The 22,219-nt window shown below is 32.3% G+C and overlaps 1 protein-coding gene across 1 annotated transcript; it reads left to right on the forward strand.

The window, feature by feature from the left end:
• Positions 1-380: 380 nt before the first annotated feature.
• Positions 381-18,467, forward strand: LOC125072712 (serine protease gd-like). Its single transcript, XM_047683388.1, has 6 exons — positions 381-937; positions 10,675-10,813; positions 16,351-16,460; positions 17,118-17,261; positions 17,842-17,956; positions 18,292-18,467. The coding sequence occupies exons 1-6, from the start codon at positions 416-418 to the stop codon at positions 18,465-18,467; spliced, it is 1,206 nt and encodes a 401-aa protein (XP_047539344.1). The 5' UTR covers positions 381-415.
• Positions 18,468-22,219: the final 3,752 nt, after the last annotated feature.

The raw sequence follows: 22,219 nt of genomic DNA on the forward strand, positions 1-22,219 counted from the left end.
TTTCAGTCTATTTTCTGGTAAGACAATATTTTCCTTTGGTATATAGGCTTCGGTGACCCAATTGTGGTTGTTTAGTGAAAATTATGGTTTTTGAGATGGATTTTTGAGCACAAAGCCAATAATAAAAAAAAGTTAATATATTCAGTTTTATTATGTGACATTTCCAGTGCAATATTATCTAATGTGTATGTGTACTATATTTGATAAAAGTAAAATCGATTTTAGTTTCGAGTGGGTTCTTGCAGAATAGTTCAACAGGACATTATTGCGTCATCTATTGTTTCACGCAGCAATTTGCGCGCCATATTTGATATATCATAATATTTTTATTGTGATTCTATAAGATTTAATATTAGTACCTTTTTAAATATCAAACCAAACACAACTCGAAGACAGGTTCAATAAAAAATAAAAAATGAAACTAAACTTATCGCTAATGAAATTAATAATTAAATTATTAATCCTATTGATACTCATAGTGATGTTATTCATAATAGTGATGTTCTTATACAGTGCAAAATACTGGCCGGACATTTATAATTTTATCAACGCTAATGTAACTATAACACACATACCGAAAATATCAGAAATCGAAAAATCGACAAGTTTCGATGAAACGACGGAATATTATGGAACAACAAACGTATATGATACAACCGATATATCGATATCGATCGATGTTTTCGATGACGACTATTTCAATTTCGACGACGTTGAAAATGAAAGGAAGAAAAGAAATTCGATATTCATTGAAACCAAAGATTATAGTGAAGTTCCTGAGAAGAAAACTATAGTAGATTATTTTTTTAATATCGATGATGAGAATCTCGAAGAAATAAACGATTCAATTGATGAAAGTAAATTGACAACTACTGGTATGGAAGACGTGGAAATTATTACTGGAAGAGTTTTGAATGCGCATGGTTATTTGGAAAATGTAAGTCGTATTTTTTTATTATTAAGTAAATGTCAGTTATCCAAAGCTGAATAGCAAATCGGAATCCAATTAGTCTCAGACAATTAGTCCTAAAATAAAATTCTGTTGTGTTTGTCTGGGTTTGAACCAGCAATTTACTAAGTTAAATCCTTTATGATTATTTTAACAATGCACATTTTCCTTACTACGAAGATTTGCAATGTGCTTTGACCACAACATTGACTTAAATTTTTCTTTTACAAATTTAGTAGGACTATTGAAACTGGTAATACATTTTTTATCGTTTAATAAGAAAGTGTAACCCTTCTCTATATCAAATAAAGTCAACTATGGTAAAGTCACTTATGTCTTTTATCGTTAAGCACCAGACAGAGATATATCTAACATAATAGGTTTAATTCTAAACTGCTGACAGCGCTTTAGAAAAGTTCAGCTAGTAAATTATGCCAACCCTAGTCATAAGATCATAAGTAAAAGAAATGTGCTTGTTGAATAGTTGGTGTTAGCCCAAGATTATTATTATTTTAATACGACTATTAAAATAGTGTACCTTACTTGGCAAAGGTACTGTTTTGTACGGTATAAAAAAAAGTAATAAATTGTAAAAAAAAACTCAAATAGTTTATTAATTGTCGATAACGTGTTCTAAGTATTACAAAACTTTTGCCCATATTTAAACTATACAATATATATAAAAAATCGAATTAAAAATATCCTTCCTTATTTTTTTTTGAAGGGGACTATTATATAATTCCCATTAAGATACTATAACACCAAGACAGATTCTTGGATGAAAATATTCTATTATAATCGAGGACGTAACTGGGCGCCTGTTGTGTTAACCCGCTGTGTTTCTTTCGCCGTTTGTTCTCAGGTCAGGGTATTTTCTTTTCCAGTGGTAGTGCTTAATTTGACAATCAACAAGTAAGTGTAATGCTTCTCTATTGAATAAAGGAATTTGAGTTGGACTAGGAATAGAATGGTAGGTTATTTGACCATTTGTTTAAAATGCTAGGATCTGAGGTCGGAAATTGTGAGGATATAGTACGATTCAATAGTTATACCGTAAATAAGTTATATCACTTTGCTTACAAAAACGGAAGATCTAAATCTCACTTACTTTAAATACTCAATCGATCAAATTCAATATATTATGAAAAAAGGAAAAGGCTTAGCACCTTTTTCTCGTTTACTTGACAACCAATGTTCGCTATTGATGAGTTTTAGTGATATTTATCAATATATATATGTAATAGGTAGGCGGACCGGCAAAATGGATACCCGATGTTAAGTGGTCACCATCGCCCATAGACATTGGTGCTCTTTGAAATATTAACCATTCTTTACTTCGCCAATGCGCCACCAATCTTGGGAACTAAGATGTTATGTTCCTCCCTGTAGTCACACTGGCTCACTCACCCTTCAAACTGGAATACAACAATACCCTTGGCGGCAGAATATCTGATGAGTGGGTGGTATCTACCTAGATGGGTTTGCACAAAGCCCTACCAAGAAATGGTGAAATATGATTACAAAAAAACTTAAAAATTAATAATCTATGGTCATTAGTTATTCCAAATTGTTAATTGGCCTGACGTAAGCATCACGTCTAGACTTCATTAAAATATAAAAACATGAAATTTCGTGTTTAAAATGTATGCAAACAAGTAAATAATACCGTTTAAATTTAGTCTATTAAAAATAAAGTACATATTGTAGATGGAATTTCTTTTCACAATATCGCTGTACTAAAAATGTTAGAAGGGGACATCTGTTCATCAATTGTAATGTTTCTAAGCTCCGAGCTTACACCACGAATAGCCTATTATCCGCTCATTGTCCACCATAATCCATCAAAGTCAATTTTACCACGAACCTCTCAAGGTGAGGTCACACGTTGTATTTGGACACACGATTTGGAACCTTATGCGTCTTTTGAATAAAGTCGATAGAATTATTTTGTAACTGTATTATATACTAAAAATCTTAAGAAGAATCTTGCATTTGTTTAATTTCATGCATAAAGTGTTCACGTTTTTACTCGTGATATAAATTGTTCGTTAAAAAGATGAAACTAAAAGTTGTGTCATTTTTTTTCGTTTTAGTAAAACTTATCGCTGTTAAAAGTGAGTGTGATTCGTATTTAGAGTGCCTTGGATCATTCTTTGATAATTTCTTCTTAGGTCATACAAATTTTAATTTGACTAAAGTTCGTGATATTTTTGTACCGGGTTTCGATAATGTGAATCTAGAAAAGGAAAACTTACAAAACATTTTAAGTGGGGTATCAAGTTTTCTCGGAGAAGAATTGGAAAGTGGTATCAGTTTTGAATCTCCGACAAATATTTTTCAAAATGTTAACAACAACACAGCTATATATGTTAAAACTATTAAAATCAACGATAATATTGACGATATTAAAGCTGAAGAAATTCCTTTAGATTCTAATGATATAAGTAAAACAAATGAATCGATAAATTCTTCAAATACAGATACGATTGATTTTATAAAATCATTTGTAAATTTGAACATTACTAAAATAGTTCCAATAAATAATATAAAAGTAGTAAATCACACAACGAGTAACTTAAAAGATGATAAATTGATAAAAAACATTGATGAAAACGAAATATCAGATATAGATGATTATGGAATCTATTATGAAAATAATGACAACAGCACAGATTATCCTATTATAGATTATATAGATCTATACAAAGACACGACAAATGAATATGTAGATATCAAGACAACTCCAATCCCAGATAATTTTAATAACAATAATTATGGAACTGAAACTATACTTGATGTTACAAATACAATTATACGTGAGAATAATAGAAACAATAGCAGTAATGTAAGTAAATTTTAATTAGATTCTTAGTCGTGATTAAAATCACGAACTTGAGTTTAAGTAATTTAAAAGAATAATATACTTAATGAGGCTCTAAAATGATGTAATTCTCGTATGAATGTTGAAATGAAAGTTGACAATCCATTGTCGTACGTAAGATTCGAGTTATTTTTAACTTATCAGCTTAGAGAGATCAAATGCATTTAGTAATATTCAGCTAATAGTCCGCTGGTAGATATAAAGCTCTCCCAAGGTATACTACAGCTACCAGTTCTCCTTCAGCGTTCCGACGGGTCTCAGCATCATCAAAACTACATTTAAAATATTTATTTACGTTGTTTATTATGAGTTATTTTTTGAAAGTACTAATTGTCGTTAGCAATACGAAAATAAACATATCGCTGAAATCACGATTTTTATAGCCAATTAGTAATGTTTACGTCCAATTACGCGTAAAGCTTATGTATGGAGTGGGGAAGATATTTGATGGCTTTAACGCCGTTCATTGAAAATTAGAAAAGAAAGTCAATATCGAAGATAAAAAAATACATATATTTAATTATTATTATTATTATTGGTGTTCATTAAATCTTGTAAATTGTAAGTTATTTAAGTTAAAGGAGTTGCATTATTTTTTTTTTAATTTAATGGAACCTTATTATAATAAAGGTCAAGTAAAGAAGCATGATTAAGTGAAAATTAAAGTAAAATCGTAACAAGTAATAAAAAAATACTTGCAGTAACAATTATGTTGTTTAAATTAATTTCGTTTGTAGAAATTAATTTCGTTTCTGGTACAAAAGGTTTACCACACGAAATGTACATTAAAAGAACTAATATTTTAAGAAAATAAGGGCCTTTATTATTAGCAATTCTGTGAGGCTACGACTTTTAAACTGCGTTAAAAATATCAGTATACATCGGCTCTTGTTAAGCGGATTTGAGTCAAAAATATAATATTTTTTTGTATGAAAAATTTTCAGCCTCCATTTTTTCTTATTATCCTGTTAGCGATACGAGACTCATTTATCAAAGTTTGAGATTTTTTAGATGAATTATTATTAATCGCATTAGAACATCTAGTACCTTTGCCTTTTTTATGTTCTCATAAAACTCTTGAGAAAACGTAAATGAGTTCTGTTTTATTGAGTTATTTTGTCAAAATATTCTTAGTGACTGCTCGGAATTTAGGTAAAACATGCGATCATAGGTGTGCGGTCGGGCATATGGGCCACCTGATGGTAAGTGGTCACCACTGCCCATAGACAATGACGCTGTAAGACATATTAACCATTACTTATATCGCCAATGCACTACTAACCTTGGGAACTATTATGTCCCTTGTGCCTGGCTCACTCACCCTTCAAACCGGAATACAACAATACTGAGTACTGTTGTTTAGGGGTAGAATATCTGATGAATGGGTGATACCTACCCAGACGGGCTTGCACAAAGCATACGCGTCGGATTATGAATGTGGGGGAATAGAGAGTTCACCTGTGTTTGTGCATACGTTTGTGCACTTTAATCTGTCCTGTGCAGTTGGTTAGTCTCCCTTGAAATCTGGCAGGGTGAAATCATCATAGTTTAAATGAAGTGGTGTATTGTTGTCTGTCTTAGTTGTCCGATTGCGTTGTTAGGCGGCGAGTATACTAATAACCAAAAAAGAAATAATACAGCCTAATTGAAAACCTCCTAATTATAGAAGGTCTTACTTAACTTAGCAGTGCGATACATACAGTATATTACTTATAATAGTGATTGTAACCCAAAAGAAAGTGCACGATAATATCCTCAAAACAAATATCTTGCAGATATGTTTAGCAAAACATCCGACTTTCCTATACAAGTTCGTGTTATTCTGATAGTTCGTATCACGCGAGCCGGCACATCAATCACTCACTCGGGTCCTTGCTTCACGCGCTAGGATAACACTCAAAGGGTAGAAAATATGGATATGCCATAATATTCTATATTAAATACAAAGTCTCGTCTTGGGTGAAAAACGACTGTTGGTATATTAAATAATATACGAACGAAAAGGCTTATTGATATGCTTACCGAATATGTAGTCGCTGACACTCATGTCATGGAATCTGAATGATAAATTTTAGCTATCTTTAGGACGCTTTCATTGGGGTGACATTTCATAAAGTCTTAAATGTTATTGGTATTTTTGTGTTCCGTTTTTGTTTACGTTACGTTGAGCGGCTATTAAAGCTTAAGTATTATATGGGACTGCTAGAAAGTGTATTGTCAGAGAGGCATAACGTCTGCAAAGAGTACACCTTAATTAGATTTAAATTAATTGTTCTGGTCAAAATATTGGAAATCGCGAAGTTTTTGTCCTCGAGTTTCTAAATCTCATAAATCCTGAATAATCAATTTTTCAATTGATGTTTTAAAAAGGTAATACAAAGCAGTACTCTCAACGAAGAAGACCGTTAAATGTAAGAAGGTGACTTGCATAAATATATCAGTGAAACAAATGCCATATCCAATTTGTTTTCATAGCTCCGTATCATGAAATGGTTTACTCACGAATTTTCAAGGTTGGATAATTATGGGCCGCCTTTTGTTTGCAGTTCGTATAGTTTTTATTAGCCGTTAACTATGTTATTATTTTTTACGTGATTCTATTTCCGTTTTATTATTCCTAAAATTTTATTAAGACTATTATATCAAATATAGTTTTATTTCTTTCTTTTAAACTACTGAAGGCTTTGAAAGAATGAGATAGATATTTGTTTACATATACGCCTTCAAAGCAAAGTTATTGTTTAATTTTTCCAATAAAATTAATTATACAATCCTATCGTGCAAGCGATATACACCCTTATTGATTAAGAATATTATATTATTAAAAAAAATACCGTGTAACCGTTTTTTCTCTTATCCTTTTCAAACAAATTATGTTTTTGTAATAACAATGTTTAAGTTTAAAACTAGAAGAATTAAGAATTAAGAATCCTCAATATTCTTAAAACAAATAAAAAAAGCGCGTGAGAAGTTCTACTTCTTCGGCTCAATTAAAAACAGTTTTTAATTACTCGTAATAATTATTATTATAATTTCTTTATAAATGTATTTTTTTTGTTATTCACTACAAATATAACACACACACACAAAGTTAAAAATTCATAATTTAACCTTTTTTAATGAAATCTATATTGTAAATTAAGATAAGGTAGGTAAAATGAGAAGTTGTCGAATTGGCGGAACGTGACTAATTGCCGCGCAACTTTTCATGCAGTTTAAAGTCATCCTGTACGCGTGCATAATAAAAATTCAATCTCGTCATTTTCAGAGCTGTCTCAAGCTATTCTGGGGCCCTTGGGCACCCATGAATTTGGGGGCCCTTTTGGTATATATTTACTTCCATGTTCAAATAATTTGCTTTTGGCCAAGCCTTAGGTATAGTCTCAAATAACGGTGCGGCAATTTTCGTATATCTATCCGTAGGAATCTGATTGGTTGTACAATATTATAGTTGTTTTATAGCCTTTTTTGATATATATGTTAGTTATTTCTTACAAATATATCACTTTCGAAAATATACATAGCAGTCAACGTGAGAACAAACGTGTGAATGAAATTATTGGTTCCTTGGGTTTTGGGCTTTCTAAGGGGGGTCCTGGGCTCGTGCCCCATGTGCCTTATGGTAAAGACGGTAATGGTCATTTTTCATAATGCGTCAAAAGAACTATAGGTTCAATGATCTTAAATACACTGTTTACTATTTTTTGATAATTTTATTTCAATAGTCTGAAAAATAATTTCGTTAAATTGGAACAATAAAGTCGCGATGTTTTTACTTTTGTTGATTTTAATGTTTATATTTGTCGATGAATCTATATCGCTTAACTAGAATCTTTGTAAACGCTCATTAAGTTAAAATTTTATTCGACATTGTATTTTTAAAAGAAAAGTAAAAACTTATAGTAAAATTACTCATGATATTATTTTTAAGCCAAAACTCTTGATCACGCAAACGCCAGAATAAATTATTTTTGATAAATTATCTACTATAATAAACAAGGAGTATTTTTGTAATTAAATAAGTATTTACTAAGCCCATATACATAAAACAAGAAGATGAAGCACGTTTCGGAGAAAGTTATATATTTATAATATTTTTTAAGTATTTTTAAATATAAGTTTTAGATCCATCCATTCCATAAACTGATTCTTCAAAAATGAATATTAAATTATAGTGAGTTTAACAGTGCTTATTTAATTCATGATTGATTCTGCATACATTTCGTCGTGTAGTGTATACACCGGTTTTCATGAGTACGCCACTCCGAGGTCCGGGTTCGATTCGATTCAAGTCGATCTAGAAAAAGTTCATTAGTTTGCTATGTTGTCTTGGGTCTGGGTGTTTGTGGTACCGTCGTTACTTCTGATTTTCCATAACAAAAGTGCTTTAGCTACTTACATTGGGATCAGAGTAATATATGTAATGTTGTCCAAAATTTATTTATTTATACAAAAATCCCCCCCCCCCCTTTTCTCATATTTAGTTTGAGGAACCATTTCGTTAATAAAAAGTAACCTATGTCCTTTCGCGGGACTCAAACTATCGCCATACTGAGTTTAATCAAAATCGGTTTAGCCGCTTAAGCGTGAAGTAACAGATAGATTTTCTTTCGCATTTATAATATTAGTAAGAATAATTTTCTTAAATAAGTCGAATTAGTGATTCGAATTAACATTTTTTACAAAAGTTAAATTATTAAACTTCTCTAGAAACTTAAATGTGTGTGAGCATGTGTGTGTTACTTGATACCTAAATCATTTTACGTTAACAATGTAGTAGGTAGGTAGTATATATTATTATCAAATATTAAGAATCTCCATTGTTACTTAAATATTTCCAGAATAAATAAATAGGTATGTTTTTTTTTACAAATAAGACTATAGTATTAAACAATGTTTCAATTTTAACTTATAAAATAAGTAGTTAGCGCCTCCTTGTTTGGTATGTCTTTACTGTGCCCCTGACAGTGCGCACACTAATGCAAAACTATATCATGATCGGTTTAATTCGGTTTTATCGGTTTCCTATTAATAATATTAGTTAGAAGTTAAAATGTAATGCTTTCTATTAATTATTATTATTTTTAATACAATTTTGTTTAACTTTATTCATAATTGTTTAAGATTTTCGTTCGATTTTATTCGATTTTATGTATGTTAGTCTATGTTTTTAATTTTTATTATTGTGTAATTAGTATCAGTGGAAACTTAGCTGATGTATGTAATATTGTATATTTTTATTCGGTAAGTTTCATCTCATTGTTTGTTTCCTTAAAATAAATAAATTATTTAATTACAGACGAGTAACTGTCACTTTGTATATTAATCATTATAATATTATTTTTTTAATCTGGCAACATTAACATTGACAGACCGAGAAGAGTTTGGCGGGAAAATTTATTCGGGGATTGATCTCGGGTGATTTTTCATTGCGCATAACGTAAACCATTATTTATAATTATTATAAAATCATATAAGATAACCCAAGAAACACAGTTTTTTTATGGGTTAAGATGATTTTATTAGGTTTTTTTATCTACCAAAAATTTCTTAAGAAATTCCGTAACGTAAACTTTTATGAGAATAAAAGCAAATAACGCGAGGACGGTATTAAAATTAAAATGCATCGCCATTTTGTATTTCTGTTTATGGCGGGAAATATTGTATGGGCCTTTAATTTAATACTAATGGTGGCCGTAAAAAACAGACGGGACGTTAAAACTATGCAGTATAATATTTTTTTCGTAAATTATTCTTAATATTAATATTTTTTATTTAAGTTATGAAGTTCTTTAATGTATTTTACGAATAATATTTATAAACAGAATATTTAAAGTAAACACCGTGAATTAAAAAACAATAGTTAGGTAATTTGTTTATTGGGTATGTTTGTTTGTTTTGACACATTACAAGGAATGACGAATAACGACAAATACATTTTTCTACAATAGTCAACGTTATTTTCAGGACATGATGTCGCAACGTGAAACGTCACGACGTCAAAACCTGTTCACGTGTGGTAGTCCTAAAAAGCAACATGAAATTGTAACGTAACGCGTAAAATTAATACATACCTAACTGTAATTTGTTTGAGCTTTGACTTTTTTTTTTAAATTTTCAAATATAAAAACGGTTCCATTTTTGAAATCAAAATTTTTGAATGTCAGCGTTTTTAGGCCTTGTAGTTGAAGTATATATTAATAGCGTAAGCAGTTTTTAGTCTCAGTGATTATGGGACGATAGCTGCACGTATATAAAAGATCGGTTATGGTCTCATTTTGAAGAGCTCCGCAGATGTGCAGAAAATTAAAGAGTTTTCTTGATTGCGTTTTACTAAATTATTGCAATTTAACAAATAATAAATTTTAGAGAGCAGAAAAAATTTACTGGCCGGTTCGAGCTACGGATGCATAAGAAAAAAAGATGAAAAACTTAAAAAAAATTAAAGTAAATTGCTCTCAACAAACTCAAATTCTAACTGAACTAATGTATATTATTTGACATTAAAATTTAATTTAAATAAGGTGTCATAGTTTTGGCACCATGTGTAGATGAGTGACTTGCAGCTTATAATGAAGTGATATATAAAAAAAAAAACGTGTCATAAGGTTTTGAAATTCCTGAAAAATATTTTGAATAAACGCGAAATTTTGCGGGTGACCCATTAGTATATTTTATGGACACAACGATACTATGTAGTGCTAGAATAGTGGTCAGTGGTAGAATAAGTAATGATTACGTGGTACCAAAGACTTGCAAAAAGTCTTACCACCGATCTTAATAAACGATAACTTATCAATATGTTGAAAAGGTTTGTGTTACAGTACATTTTATATCTTTTCAGATGGAAGATAACGTAACGGAGACTTTGGGCCAGATCGTCTTCCCCTGGGTGGCGGCAATTTATGTCAAGAACGATACAAGTAATCAATTCGACTATTACTGTGATGGCGCTTTGGTGTCAACTGGTGCGGTTCTTACTGGTAAGCCAAGTTTAATAAAAAATAATAAAGTACCCTTGTGATTTAAACTAATTTCTCATTGCTGGGCTGAGCTCTCTGTTTTGTTTGAAGAGAAGGAATTTCATCCACTGCTTATCGTGGTAGTTTGAACACACTCGTGGTAGATTTGTAACGGATGCAGGTTTCCTCACGACCTTTTTCTTCACTGTTTAAACATCTAAACATTTTACATATCTTACATTAACAGCCTGTAAATTTCCCACTGCTGGGCTAAGGTTTTGGAGCATATTCCACCACGCTGCTCCAATACGGGTTGCACGAGATGAATTATAAATACAAATTAAGCACATGAAAATTCAGTGGTCTGCCTGGGTTTGAACCCGTAATCATCGGTTAATATGCACGCCTTGTAACCACTGGGCCATCTTTGAGCCCATGGGCTCAAAAGCCGAGATGTCCCAGTGGAGCTGCTAATGTAAAAAAAAAACAGTGAAAGAGTTTATATTTGAACCGATGGAGACATCATTCTTACACATATGTTTTTGTTGGTATGGCTTTGTGCAAGCCGTCTGGGTACCCACTAATTATATGTTTTATCGTTGTATTATTGTGTTCCGGTTTGGAGGGTGAGTGAGCCAGTATAACAGGCACAAGGAACATAATAACTTAGCACTTAAGGTTGGTGGCACATTGCAGTTTTTTTGCAAGAAAAAGCAACGATCGAATCTACAATCAGTGTAGACAATCGTGGCAGACACTAACGATGTTCAATTTAATTGTCTCTTAACTTTACGAACCTTTATTTAAACAGTTACAAATTGTATTTAAATTAACTCGGTTCTCTGCTTCTCATTTTCATGACAAATTTAATTATGAAGTTTTAAAAATGTAACGTAATTAAAATTATAAATTTAGGTTGGTAGGGCTTTTAGTGCCCGTCTGGGTAGGTATCGTCGACTCATCAGATATTCTACCGCCATACAGCAATAGTTAGTATTATCGTGTTACGGTTTCAAGGGTGAGCTAGTCCTGACTGTTTCTATTCATATACAATTATGTATATAATTAATTTGACGAAAAAAAAGACCCGCTGAGTTTCTTTCGCCGGTTCTTCTCAGGTCAGGGTGTTCCTTTTTCCGAACCGGTAGTGTTTAATTTGACCATCAATAAGAAAGTGTAATGCTTCTATATCGAATAAAGGAATTTGAGTTTGAGTTTTGAGTTTGAGGGATATTTTTTTGGCTTGTATGACATTCACAGAACCTTTTTAGATCGTAGCTATTTTTCACTTTTTGTGTTTCTGTTAAAAGTTAATTCCTATATATATTTCTGTTATAAATTTTTTCTTTAAATCTTCATGTGTCGGGTTGATTTAGTGTTGGCTCCAGAGAATATTTTTTTGATTAATTCTGTATATTATATTTTTATTTACCCAATCTTGTTTTGGGAGAGTTTAGTCTTTTTGAATTTACATTGGTGTATAATTTTTACTAGTCTGTTTTCGATTTTTTCGTAGTCATCATTTCTGTTGTCCGTATCCGAGGCATTCTTTTTTAAAATTTTGTATACTTTGGCGTATTTTGTTACTTCGTATTGGATTTTTGTTTTTGGTTCCGGTTTATATTGTTCTATTTCAAAAAATATCTGCTGATGATCTGATAACGTGGATTCTACAATAGCCATGTGAAAGCGGTTCCCCTATGTTATATAGGGGAATCTTCATTCTCAAATGTTGGTTCTTCAGTGATGTCAGGGATGGTTAATATTTCTTACAGTACCTATATCTAAGGACGGTATTGATCACCTTGGCCTGTGTTTTAAATTAAATTGACTATAAATTAAAAAATTATATTGATGTCTATGACATTGACATCCCTCGTATTAAGACACGGTCGTAGTAAAATAATAATAGAGCACTATCACGTCGTGAGTAATAATGGTTTCCTAAAATTAAAATATCAGCCATGTTGAATTACAAACACTTTTTAGAATATACTCGTGTTGAATATAGTCGCATGTATATCCGAATACCTGGACGTTCCATATATTTTACTCAATAATATGAACCGACTGACATATATATTAATCTATTCAACAAAACAAACATAATACAGATACATTTTAGTATGACGATCCATTTAGGGTTCCTAGCACGTGTGCTTAAGTTCGACATGTATGTACACGTCGAACTGATAACCTCCTTTTTTTGAAGTCGGTTAAAAAAATAAATTATTTGTTTTGCAACGGGCGGACTTATTGCTAATTAGCCATCTTTTCTAGACAATCCAATCTGAGAGATTTGAAAAAAAAAATGATAAAGATTTATGTATATTTTATTATTTTTATAAATTTTTATCTGCTCTAAAATTACATAATATTCAATCAAGGCAGTATATAGACATCATTAATATGTAAAACTGTTTCGCAATTAAATTTCTGCCATTTTGCCATTGTATTGTACCTTTGGTGGTAAAATGTAGAATTATTTGGTTAGAGTAAGCGCACATTATTATTTAGTTCACATAGTTATCAGCCGTTGTGTGTTGTATGTAACATAGGCAGGTGACATGCAAACGGGGGACCTATAGTTGTTGGTGCTGAAAGAAATATTTGCCTTTTCCTCCATTATGCGCCACGAATCTCTGAGAGTCTCCTAATAGAACAAATCAACATACAAGTCGGAAATATATTGAATTAGAATTTGATGTCCGTAAATCCACAACAGCGCGATTTTTAAGGCATTTTCTGCCTCGCACAACCACTCTGTGGAACCAGCTTTCGCCGGCGGTTTTTCCGAACCGATACGACTTGGGAACCGTCAAGAAAAGAGCGTACTTATTTCTTAAAGGCCGGCAACGCACCTGTAACCCCCCTGGTGTTGCAGATGTCCATGGGCGGTGGTAATCACTTTCCATCAGGTGAGCCTCCTGCTCGTTTGCCACCTATATCATAAAAAAAAAAGTAGAATCGTTTATATCTCTGGTCAAAGTTCATTATATTTCCTTTCTCGGATCATTTCCAAAAACTTATATTCGCATGCCAAAAGTCGTAGCCAAGCGAATGGAATTCTGTAATGTGCGTGACGTTTTATGTAAAAATAATTTTGAATAGTTTCCAAATATTTCATGTTTTATGAGCGGTGGATGAGTTATTTAATTGTTCCGTTCATAATGTTTATTCGATTTGATAAGCGATGTTGTTAATTTTTGGCGGCAAACTTTTTTTTTTAATGTGAAAGTTATGAGGATTTTAAAGGGTCGTCATCGCCCATAGACTTTGGTGCTGTTAGAAATATTAGTCAGCCCTTACTTCGCTAATGCGCCGCCAACCTTGGGAACTAAGATGTTAGGTCTCTTGTGCCTGTAGTTACACTGATTCACTCACCCTTCAAACCGGAATACAACAATACCAAGTATTGCTGTTTGGGGGCAGAATATCTGATGAGTGGGTGGTACCTACCCTGGCTTGTTTGCAGAAAGCTCTACCACCAAGTTACAGTACTTCTTTCAGCAGAGTATAAAGTCTCTATATATTCATTTATTAGATATTGCACAAAAAACAGATTGACACAAATAACAGGCAGGATATATAAGTCATATAAAAATAAGATTATCCTCCTTGACGTGATCATTGATGGTTAAAGGTCTCGCGACGTCATCAGAATTGAATGCGTTAACAAATCAAAGTATTCACACTCTTTCGAAAATTTAAAAGTAACACAATGCTTAAAACAGTTATTACTATAAAACATCAGTCTAACGTCTACGTCACAACTCCTTTATTAGTTTCCTAATATTCCGCTCTGAACCAGCATTCTGCCTTGCGTATTACTAACCAAAATTCCGCCACTGAGTACTTAATACTACGTTATTCCCGCCAAAAATGTTTAGATGGTTCCTTGATCCCGATCGAAGCCTAACCTCTACCCTGATTAGCAATGGCGTGTGATATAATGTTATATTAGTAACTTTGAATAAATTAGTCAGTTTACAGGATACTAAATGTGAAAAAATCACAACAATTAAAGAAGTATTTTTAAAGTAAACAACAAATTATATTCTAAAACTTCTAATAGGTTTGAAAACCCTGGGTAGCCATTGTAAAATAAAAATCAAAACCAAAATATACTTTATTCAAGTAGGCTTTTACAAGCACTTTTGAATCGTCATTTAACAAACCATTTAAAGTAAAGCTACCACCGGTTCGGAATGTAGATTCTACCGAAAAGAACCGGCAAGAAACTCAGTAGTTACTCTTTTTCAACATCTAAAAATACAGTCATGTAAGTCATGTTAGTTAAATTATATATGTGTGTTATGTCTCCTGCCTGGAAGTCAACAAGCATTAACTCAATTGTAGTTAAAGGACACAATTATAAAGCCTTGAAATACCTTGTGTAACATTTAAGCGTTTTTCCTATCATATTTTTTGTCTCCAAAATATTTTAATTTTTATATTTTATTTATCTGTTTTCTATATTTTTAATATTTATTTTATTATTTTAGATCGATTAAATTATCTAGTAAATATAACGTTGTAGAAATACCTATTACTGTACTTTTAATTTCACGAAAAAAAGAGTTGTATCGGTTTTAGTTAAAAATTGAATTTAAAGTTTAAAGTTGAAAAGGCTAAAAATATTTATACATTTTTTACTAACAGCGTTAGAACAATCGCTATTCAGCGCTTTCAATAAAAAATGTCACTTCAAAAAAGCGGGAAACGCCATTTCTTTTTTCGTCTCGTTCTAATTTGATTAAAACCTCCTTGCTTTTAAAATGCGTTTATGTGAAGTTATAATATGTTTTATTACTCGGAAATGAGTTATGAAATCGTGGTACTGAACAGAAGAAAGATTTTCAAAGGGAAACCGGTGATTATGTCACAATTTTGGCTTCGAATAATGTTCCGTGACCCGGAATATTGTGTATAAAAAAAGTTATTACTTTGTCTTTAATATTGTTATTATTTTAGATTAACAACAACAGAATGTGGTTGCTGTAAAAATATATACCTTAATGTCTAGGGAATTAAGATTTAAGCACAATCACGAATATTAAAAAAAGGTCGTGTCGGTTTAGTCTGTAGCTTTAGGTTTTTTTAGGTTCAAATTCATGGTATATATAAAGTTTTCCTGGGAAGAAATTATCGGTAGATGCCCAAATTTAGTCGTATTGTAGTCCTGTACAGTCTGTACACTACTGTGTTAAGGGAAGTTTTGAGGTCTCCGAAAATAAAATTTGTTCATAACTCATTATTATACTTTTATGAATAAAAATGTTGGATACCTCTTTTTAGTGTTTATGAGTGTATTTGTATGCGTGCGTGTAATGTGATATGTATTAATACAATAATATTAATTCCATGCTTGTCACGTCAACAGTCTAAATTTAAAGCGAGCAAAGCTACAAAGTGAAGCAATTTATGTAATAATATTAAACACTAAAACCTTCTGTGAAATGCGTGGTATCATTTGATATAAGTTTAATGTAAATAGCTTTAAAAAAAATTTCAGTTAGACATTAAAAAAACAACTCATTCATTGATCATCTTTTCAGCTGCCCGCTGCATCCAAAACGGTAAAATGCAAGCGAAGCCAGAAGAGTTATTAGTATTATTGGGGAAAACTTCGCTTAACTCGATGAACGAATACGAGAGATTTGTTAAGGTGAGTACGTAAAATGTTCCGTTACAATCAATTTAACACATTTTTATAATTCACATTTCATTTTTGGAACAAAGAACTGATTATATTATCCTACCGATTTCGGGCACGGTGACTATTCTTGGCAGAAATTAACCTGCTGCGTTTGGAAATATTATGGCCGAATAGTGCACAAGTTACTGCAATCACATATAGACCTTAATCCGACGGGTAGTCAAATTCAAAGTGTTCGGAGAATGTTGAGACGTAAGACTTTGTATCCTTCCAGAATTCTCAGTTCCTAAAAAGATACAATGCCCGCTAATTTTTTTTTTTTATGTCATTGGTTGGCGGACGAGCATATGGGCCACCTGATGGTAAGTGGTCACCACCGCCCATAGACAAAGGCGCTGTAAGAAATATTAACCATTCCTTACATCACCTATGCGCCACCAACCTTGGGAACTAAGATGTTATGTCCCTTGTGCCTGATTACACTGGCCCACTCACCCTTGTATTTATCATTAAATTTTTGGATAAACTTTGAGAGAAAACATAGCAATACCTCATTATGAAGTTCTAACAGCAATCTCTAGTTTTTAATAAAACCTTCATATCGATACTGTATTTTGTGTTTAGTAAACAGAAAGTAATATAAAATATAATACCATATTTCCGAAGGTAGAAGACGTCATATTACATGACAACTACACAATGGATGGATTCGAAAACGATATTGCAATTCTTGTAATGGAAGATCCGGTGGTATTCAGCGAGCGGATACAGGCTGCCTGCCTCGGGATAGAGGACTACAAAGAGTCGATCGTGAGTATAATTTACGTGAAATATACGATGTGTACAAAATAGATCACGTTAGAAGGAACGGAAGAGATTATATAGACCAGCGGTTTGTTTATTTTTTTATAACGGGCTGATTGCGTGGTATTTGTAAAGTGGTTCAAATTCAAATAAAAAATTAAATCAATCTACGTAATGATCTACATGATTCGTTTAAATCTACATGATGAAGTTGCTCGCTAGACTATTAATTGAGTGCTAAGCCGAATATATAACTATATTCTTAGACCAGGAGTGAAAATGATTTTTTAAAAGAATAGAAAAAAACTTTGTAAAAAAATAATAACAAAACCAACTAAAATGACAAATATTCTGTGACTCAGATATTGTATGTCCGAAGCACAAAATCTTCGCGCCAAAAGTAAATCCAAGTTTTTTTTTAATTATATTTCGCTTTGAGGTAATGATGTATTTGGCCATTATATATATTTAAGACAATACACGTGGCTATAAGGTGATTTGTTAGTTTTAATATAATGTTTAAATTTAGAACCCAATTCAATTTCCCGCCTTTGTATTAATAGTAAAATGTTTCTTTTTTGTATAGACAACTGGTTGGGCAGCTACAGGGGACTTGACTCTGATTCCCTTAAATACAGATGAAAGTATGAAGTGTAACGATATTGGAGGGAACAGGACCTACTGCGCTGTTTATGGACGTGGTAAGTGCTTAAGACATAGTTGTCTTGGCGTATTGGGTTGTCAATGGCGAATCTAATTTCAAGGTCATTTCAAGGTATATTTTGTGCAACGTTACTCTATTCAACATAAAGTTTTTAATTCGAAATAGCAGGCATATAAGGTTCGTTTTAATTATATATGTATATATAAATATATTATATTTGTGGATCAATATTTTTTTTAACTATAATTAAAAACGAATTATCAACAATATGTGAATGTCCTTTTAAAAATACAATTATCTCTTGCTTGGGCTTCTCCAAACAATATGCAAACTTAATTGGTGATTAAAATAAAGTGTTTTTTCCTCTTGCAGATATCAAAGTATGTCCAAGTTACGGTGGTTTACACGTAACGAGACACGAGGACACATGGCATCTTCACGGTATACGTCACGCTGACCCAAGCGACCGTGGACTTTGTGTGGATAACGTTATCACTTTTACAGACTTGACTGACTACATTAATTGGATTAAACAATATATTGAATAAATAAATTTAATTAAGTTATTTTGTTTTAATTTCCTTAACGTCCGATAAGTATAATGAGAGCAATCTCTCATAATCTCACGTCAATCGTCTATTAAGTGACCACACCTTTGGCATAGATGCAGGACAGGAGGTGTAATAAAAGTTATTAGTGCTATTTATAAATATATATGCAAAAGTATATAGTTAAATGAAAACGAAACGTAAATTTACTTTTTCCAAATGTCGACGTCTTATTCCAAAATATTTCTTAGCTCCGTTGAAACTCTTGAATCTTGGAGAAACAGTCCAAAAACATATTTAAAATGTTGACACCCCGTCTTCCCTGGTCTGATGACGGAATTACGATTTAATAGGGAAATTCTTATATTTATATATGATAACAATCTTACCACCATTATATGCGGTGTTATACCACTTATTAAATTATGTAAAACCCACGCGTCGCTTTGTATGTCGGAGGGGAGCGCTGGTTTAGAGACCCTACGTCAGTTTGTGTACCCATTGTATAATGGTCGATTTCGTGGGTAAGATGTGCAAGCAAGACAAACAAGATTAAACATTTATAAATTATTGGTTGGTATGGGATTTAAGTATTATTAAAAAAAAATGTTTATAACAGCACTTGAACAAATAATATACATACGTAATATGAGGAGGGTATGAGTTACTAGTCATTAAATTTTCATCATTACCTCTCTAAGCACGTATGTACATAGTGATTATGCGACAACGACTAATGATTGCCTCGCCATTGTTCTGCTATATATAATAAAGTCATATGTATGTATGTCTGTTAATAATGTCAATAAATAATGAAGTTTATTGACTATTATTGTTTGTATACAGCTCGAGGACGAATGGACCACCTGACTGTGGTTAGTTCAGCTTAAGGACACCAACAATTTTAAACATAGTTGAATTGTCAGCTTGTATATAATCCTATACGACTGCATAGAGTTCAAGCGCAAGACGAATGGCTTTAGTTGGTTTTCGAGGAATGAGATACACAGTATACACAGCCGAGATGGTTCAGTGGTTAGAACGCGTGCATCTTAACCGATGATTTCGGGTTCAAACCCAGGCAGGCACCACTGAATTCTCATGTGCTTAATTTGTGTTTATAATTTATCTCGTGCTCGGCGGTGAAGGAAAACATCGTGAGGAAACCTGCATGTGTCTAATTTCAACGAAATTCTGCCACATGTGTATTCCGCCAAACCGCATTGGAACAGCGTGGTGGAATATGCTCCAAACCTTCTCCTCAAAGGGAGAGGAGGCCTTTAGCCCAGCAGTGGGAAAATTTACAGGCTGCTAATGCTAAAAAAAAAAAATGTATACACAGCCTACTTCCAAAGTCTAAATCTTTATTTATTTGGACTTTTCCAGACTTTGAGAGACTTGTATAAATATTAGATCATTTTTATTGGCCGCATTTATCGTTTCAATTCAATTCAAATTGAGCCTCGGTGTTTGCATCTATATTCGCAATATGCAGTCGAACTACGACTTAGATTTTTGGCTTCTTAGTTGATCGCACACCTTGGGAATGAGATGATCGCCTCCAGGTTATTTCAAATAACGAAACAATACATTTTATTATTGTATGAAAAAAGGCCCGCTAAGTGTTTTTATCCGGTCTAGTATTAGATTTTTGAAAATCGTCAAACAAATGTATGTACATTTAATAGAGATTTTTGACTTAGACTTTAACATAAATTGAAAACAGCAGAGGTTCTAAAATTGAACCCTGTTGTACACCCATCCGTGCCAGTTTGTAACAACCTTAAAACTCTTTCATTAAGGTATGAAATGAGGATATGAATTTTAATGCAGGGCCTAAATTTTAATCCCGGCACGAATAAAACCCACGAAAAACCTCTTTGCTTACTTTGCTTACTGTATTTAATAATAATATTTAGTCTTAATTTTTCCCTTTGTTATATTTTTAAGTAATGGCTATTCAAAGAAAACAGTCTGTATGCTATGTACAAAGTCACGTTTGCACGCACGATTCGTTATTTTTAAATGAATAAACTACAACCGTTGGTTTTGTAGAGGATGCCTCGTCATCTAAAATAATATTACAAATGTGAAAGGAACTCTATCCGTTATCTCTTCACGCTTACACCGCTGAACAGATTTAGATGAAATTTGGTATGTAGTTTGAGTCTGGAGAAGGACATAGGCTACTTGAGGCAAGCTGATGCTTTGCGCTATTGGTAAAGTTTTATAAGTTTCCAATTGTCCTGAATTCGCGAGGGTTGAGTCGCAGGTTCAGCTAGTAGTTTAGTCTTTAGGCCCAGACATTTTTTGTTTAGAGTTTAGAAGTTTGTAGTGTTAAAATTAAACTTCCTCGGAAATCACTTGTACTTAAATCCGTAAATTTTTACGTGGAAGATCAGAACTCATATCACAGGTTATAACTATATATAACATCTTATAACTTTAAAAAGTTATATAAAGCAATTAAGTTTTCATATAAAGGAGGACTTTGTTATGTAAATGTCCGTCGCAATTACATTATTAATTTTCGATTAAAAATATGTCGCGACATTCGATCACGTCTTCAAAATCTGATCTATTAATAAATTCATAGCCGACGTTTGTCTGTAAATCATCTTGTGGAGGCATGGCATCGTTGTAGAATTCATTTGTATGGTAATGTGAAGGTTGCCTGCCTACGTTAAAGCAAGAAGCGCGTGGGATGCATATTAATAAAATATCAAGATATTACTTATATTAGACAGACTAAAGATCCGATAACTTTTTCTTATTTTATAATATATTAAGGGAAATGGTCCTTTTAGATACATGAAGGTTACCTCACGATTCTTCACAGCTGCGTACACGAAAACCTAGTACTCAAGTTCAGACCCGTAATCTTCGGTTATTATGTTTTAATAGTTATCACGGGTTTTTATGCTTGTTGACTTCCAGGCATGAGACATAACATACATATATAATTGTATTTAACTAACATGACTGTATTTTTGTATGTTGAAAAAGAGTAACTTTGGTTCTTCTCTGTAGAATCTACATTCCGAACCGGTGGTAGCTTCACTTAAAATAGTTTGTTAAATGACGATTCAAAAGTGCTTGTAATAGCCTACTTGAATAAAGTATATTTTGATTTTCATCACAAAAATTAGTTGGTTTGCTAGATATATATTTAATTAAAGTTTATTTTTTTAATTTCTATTCTATATGGCAGAAGAACAAATAGACTATCCGGCAGATAGTGATCATAAAGACAGACCATATGAGTTATAAACTTAGATCATTTCTTAGATCACCAATGCGTCATTAACGATGATATCTATTATATTATGTATATTATGTCTTTGTATTGCTATACTTTGATATGTCAAAGCATAGCAATACAAAGACTTCCTGAGGGCCGATGGAGTATTTGGTAGATGATATAGTTCAGTCTGCAAAGTCCTAGCATAATATTTCGAACTATAATTCATTATATTCATTCGCCAAACAGTAATACTTAGTACTGTGTTTCGGTTTGAAGGGTGAAGGGCCAGTTACCAACAGGTACAAGGGACAAAACCTCTTGATTCTTAACTGGCGAATTGTTGATTTGAGGATTGATTAATATTTCTTACAGTACCATCTAGTATCGTCTATGTCCACTTACCATCAGATGTTCCATTTGCCAGTTTGACTTCCTATGGCATATTATATATATATAATGTTTTTTCCTCCGTGCGTCAGTGATAACTACTGAACGTATCGAATACGAG

Source organism: Vanessa atalanta, chromosome 22, assembly GCF_905147765.1.
Source record: "Vanessa atalanta chromosome 22, ilVanAtal1.2, whole genome shotgun sequence".
Lineage (NCBI taxonomy): Eukaryota > Metazoa > Arthropoda > Insecta > Lepidoptera > Nymphalidae > Vanessa > Vanessa atalanta.

Bases quoted from the DNA above. Each gene is read 5' to 3' on its own strand.
- LOC125072712 (XM_047683388.1), top strand. From the start codon at position 416: ATGAAACTAAACTTATCGCTAATGAAATTAATAATTAAATTATTAATC. The intron at 938-10,674 runs GTAAGTCGTATT...ATATCTTTTCAG, and splicing joins CGCATGGTTATTTGGAAAAT to ATGGAAGATAACGTAACGGA. The intron at 16,461-17,117 runs GTGAGTACGTAA...ATATTTCCGAAG, and splicing joins AATACGAGAGATTTGTTAAG to GTAGAAGACGTCATATTACA.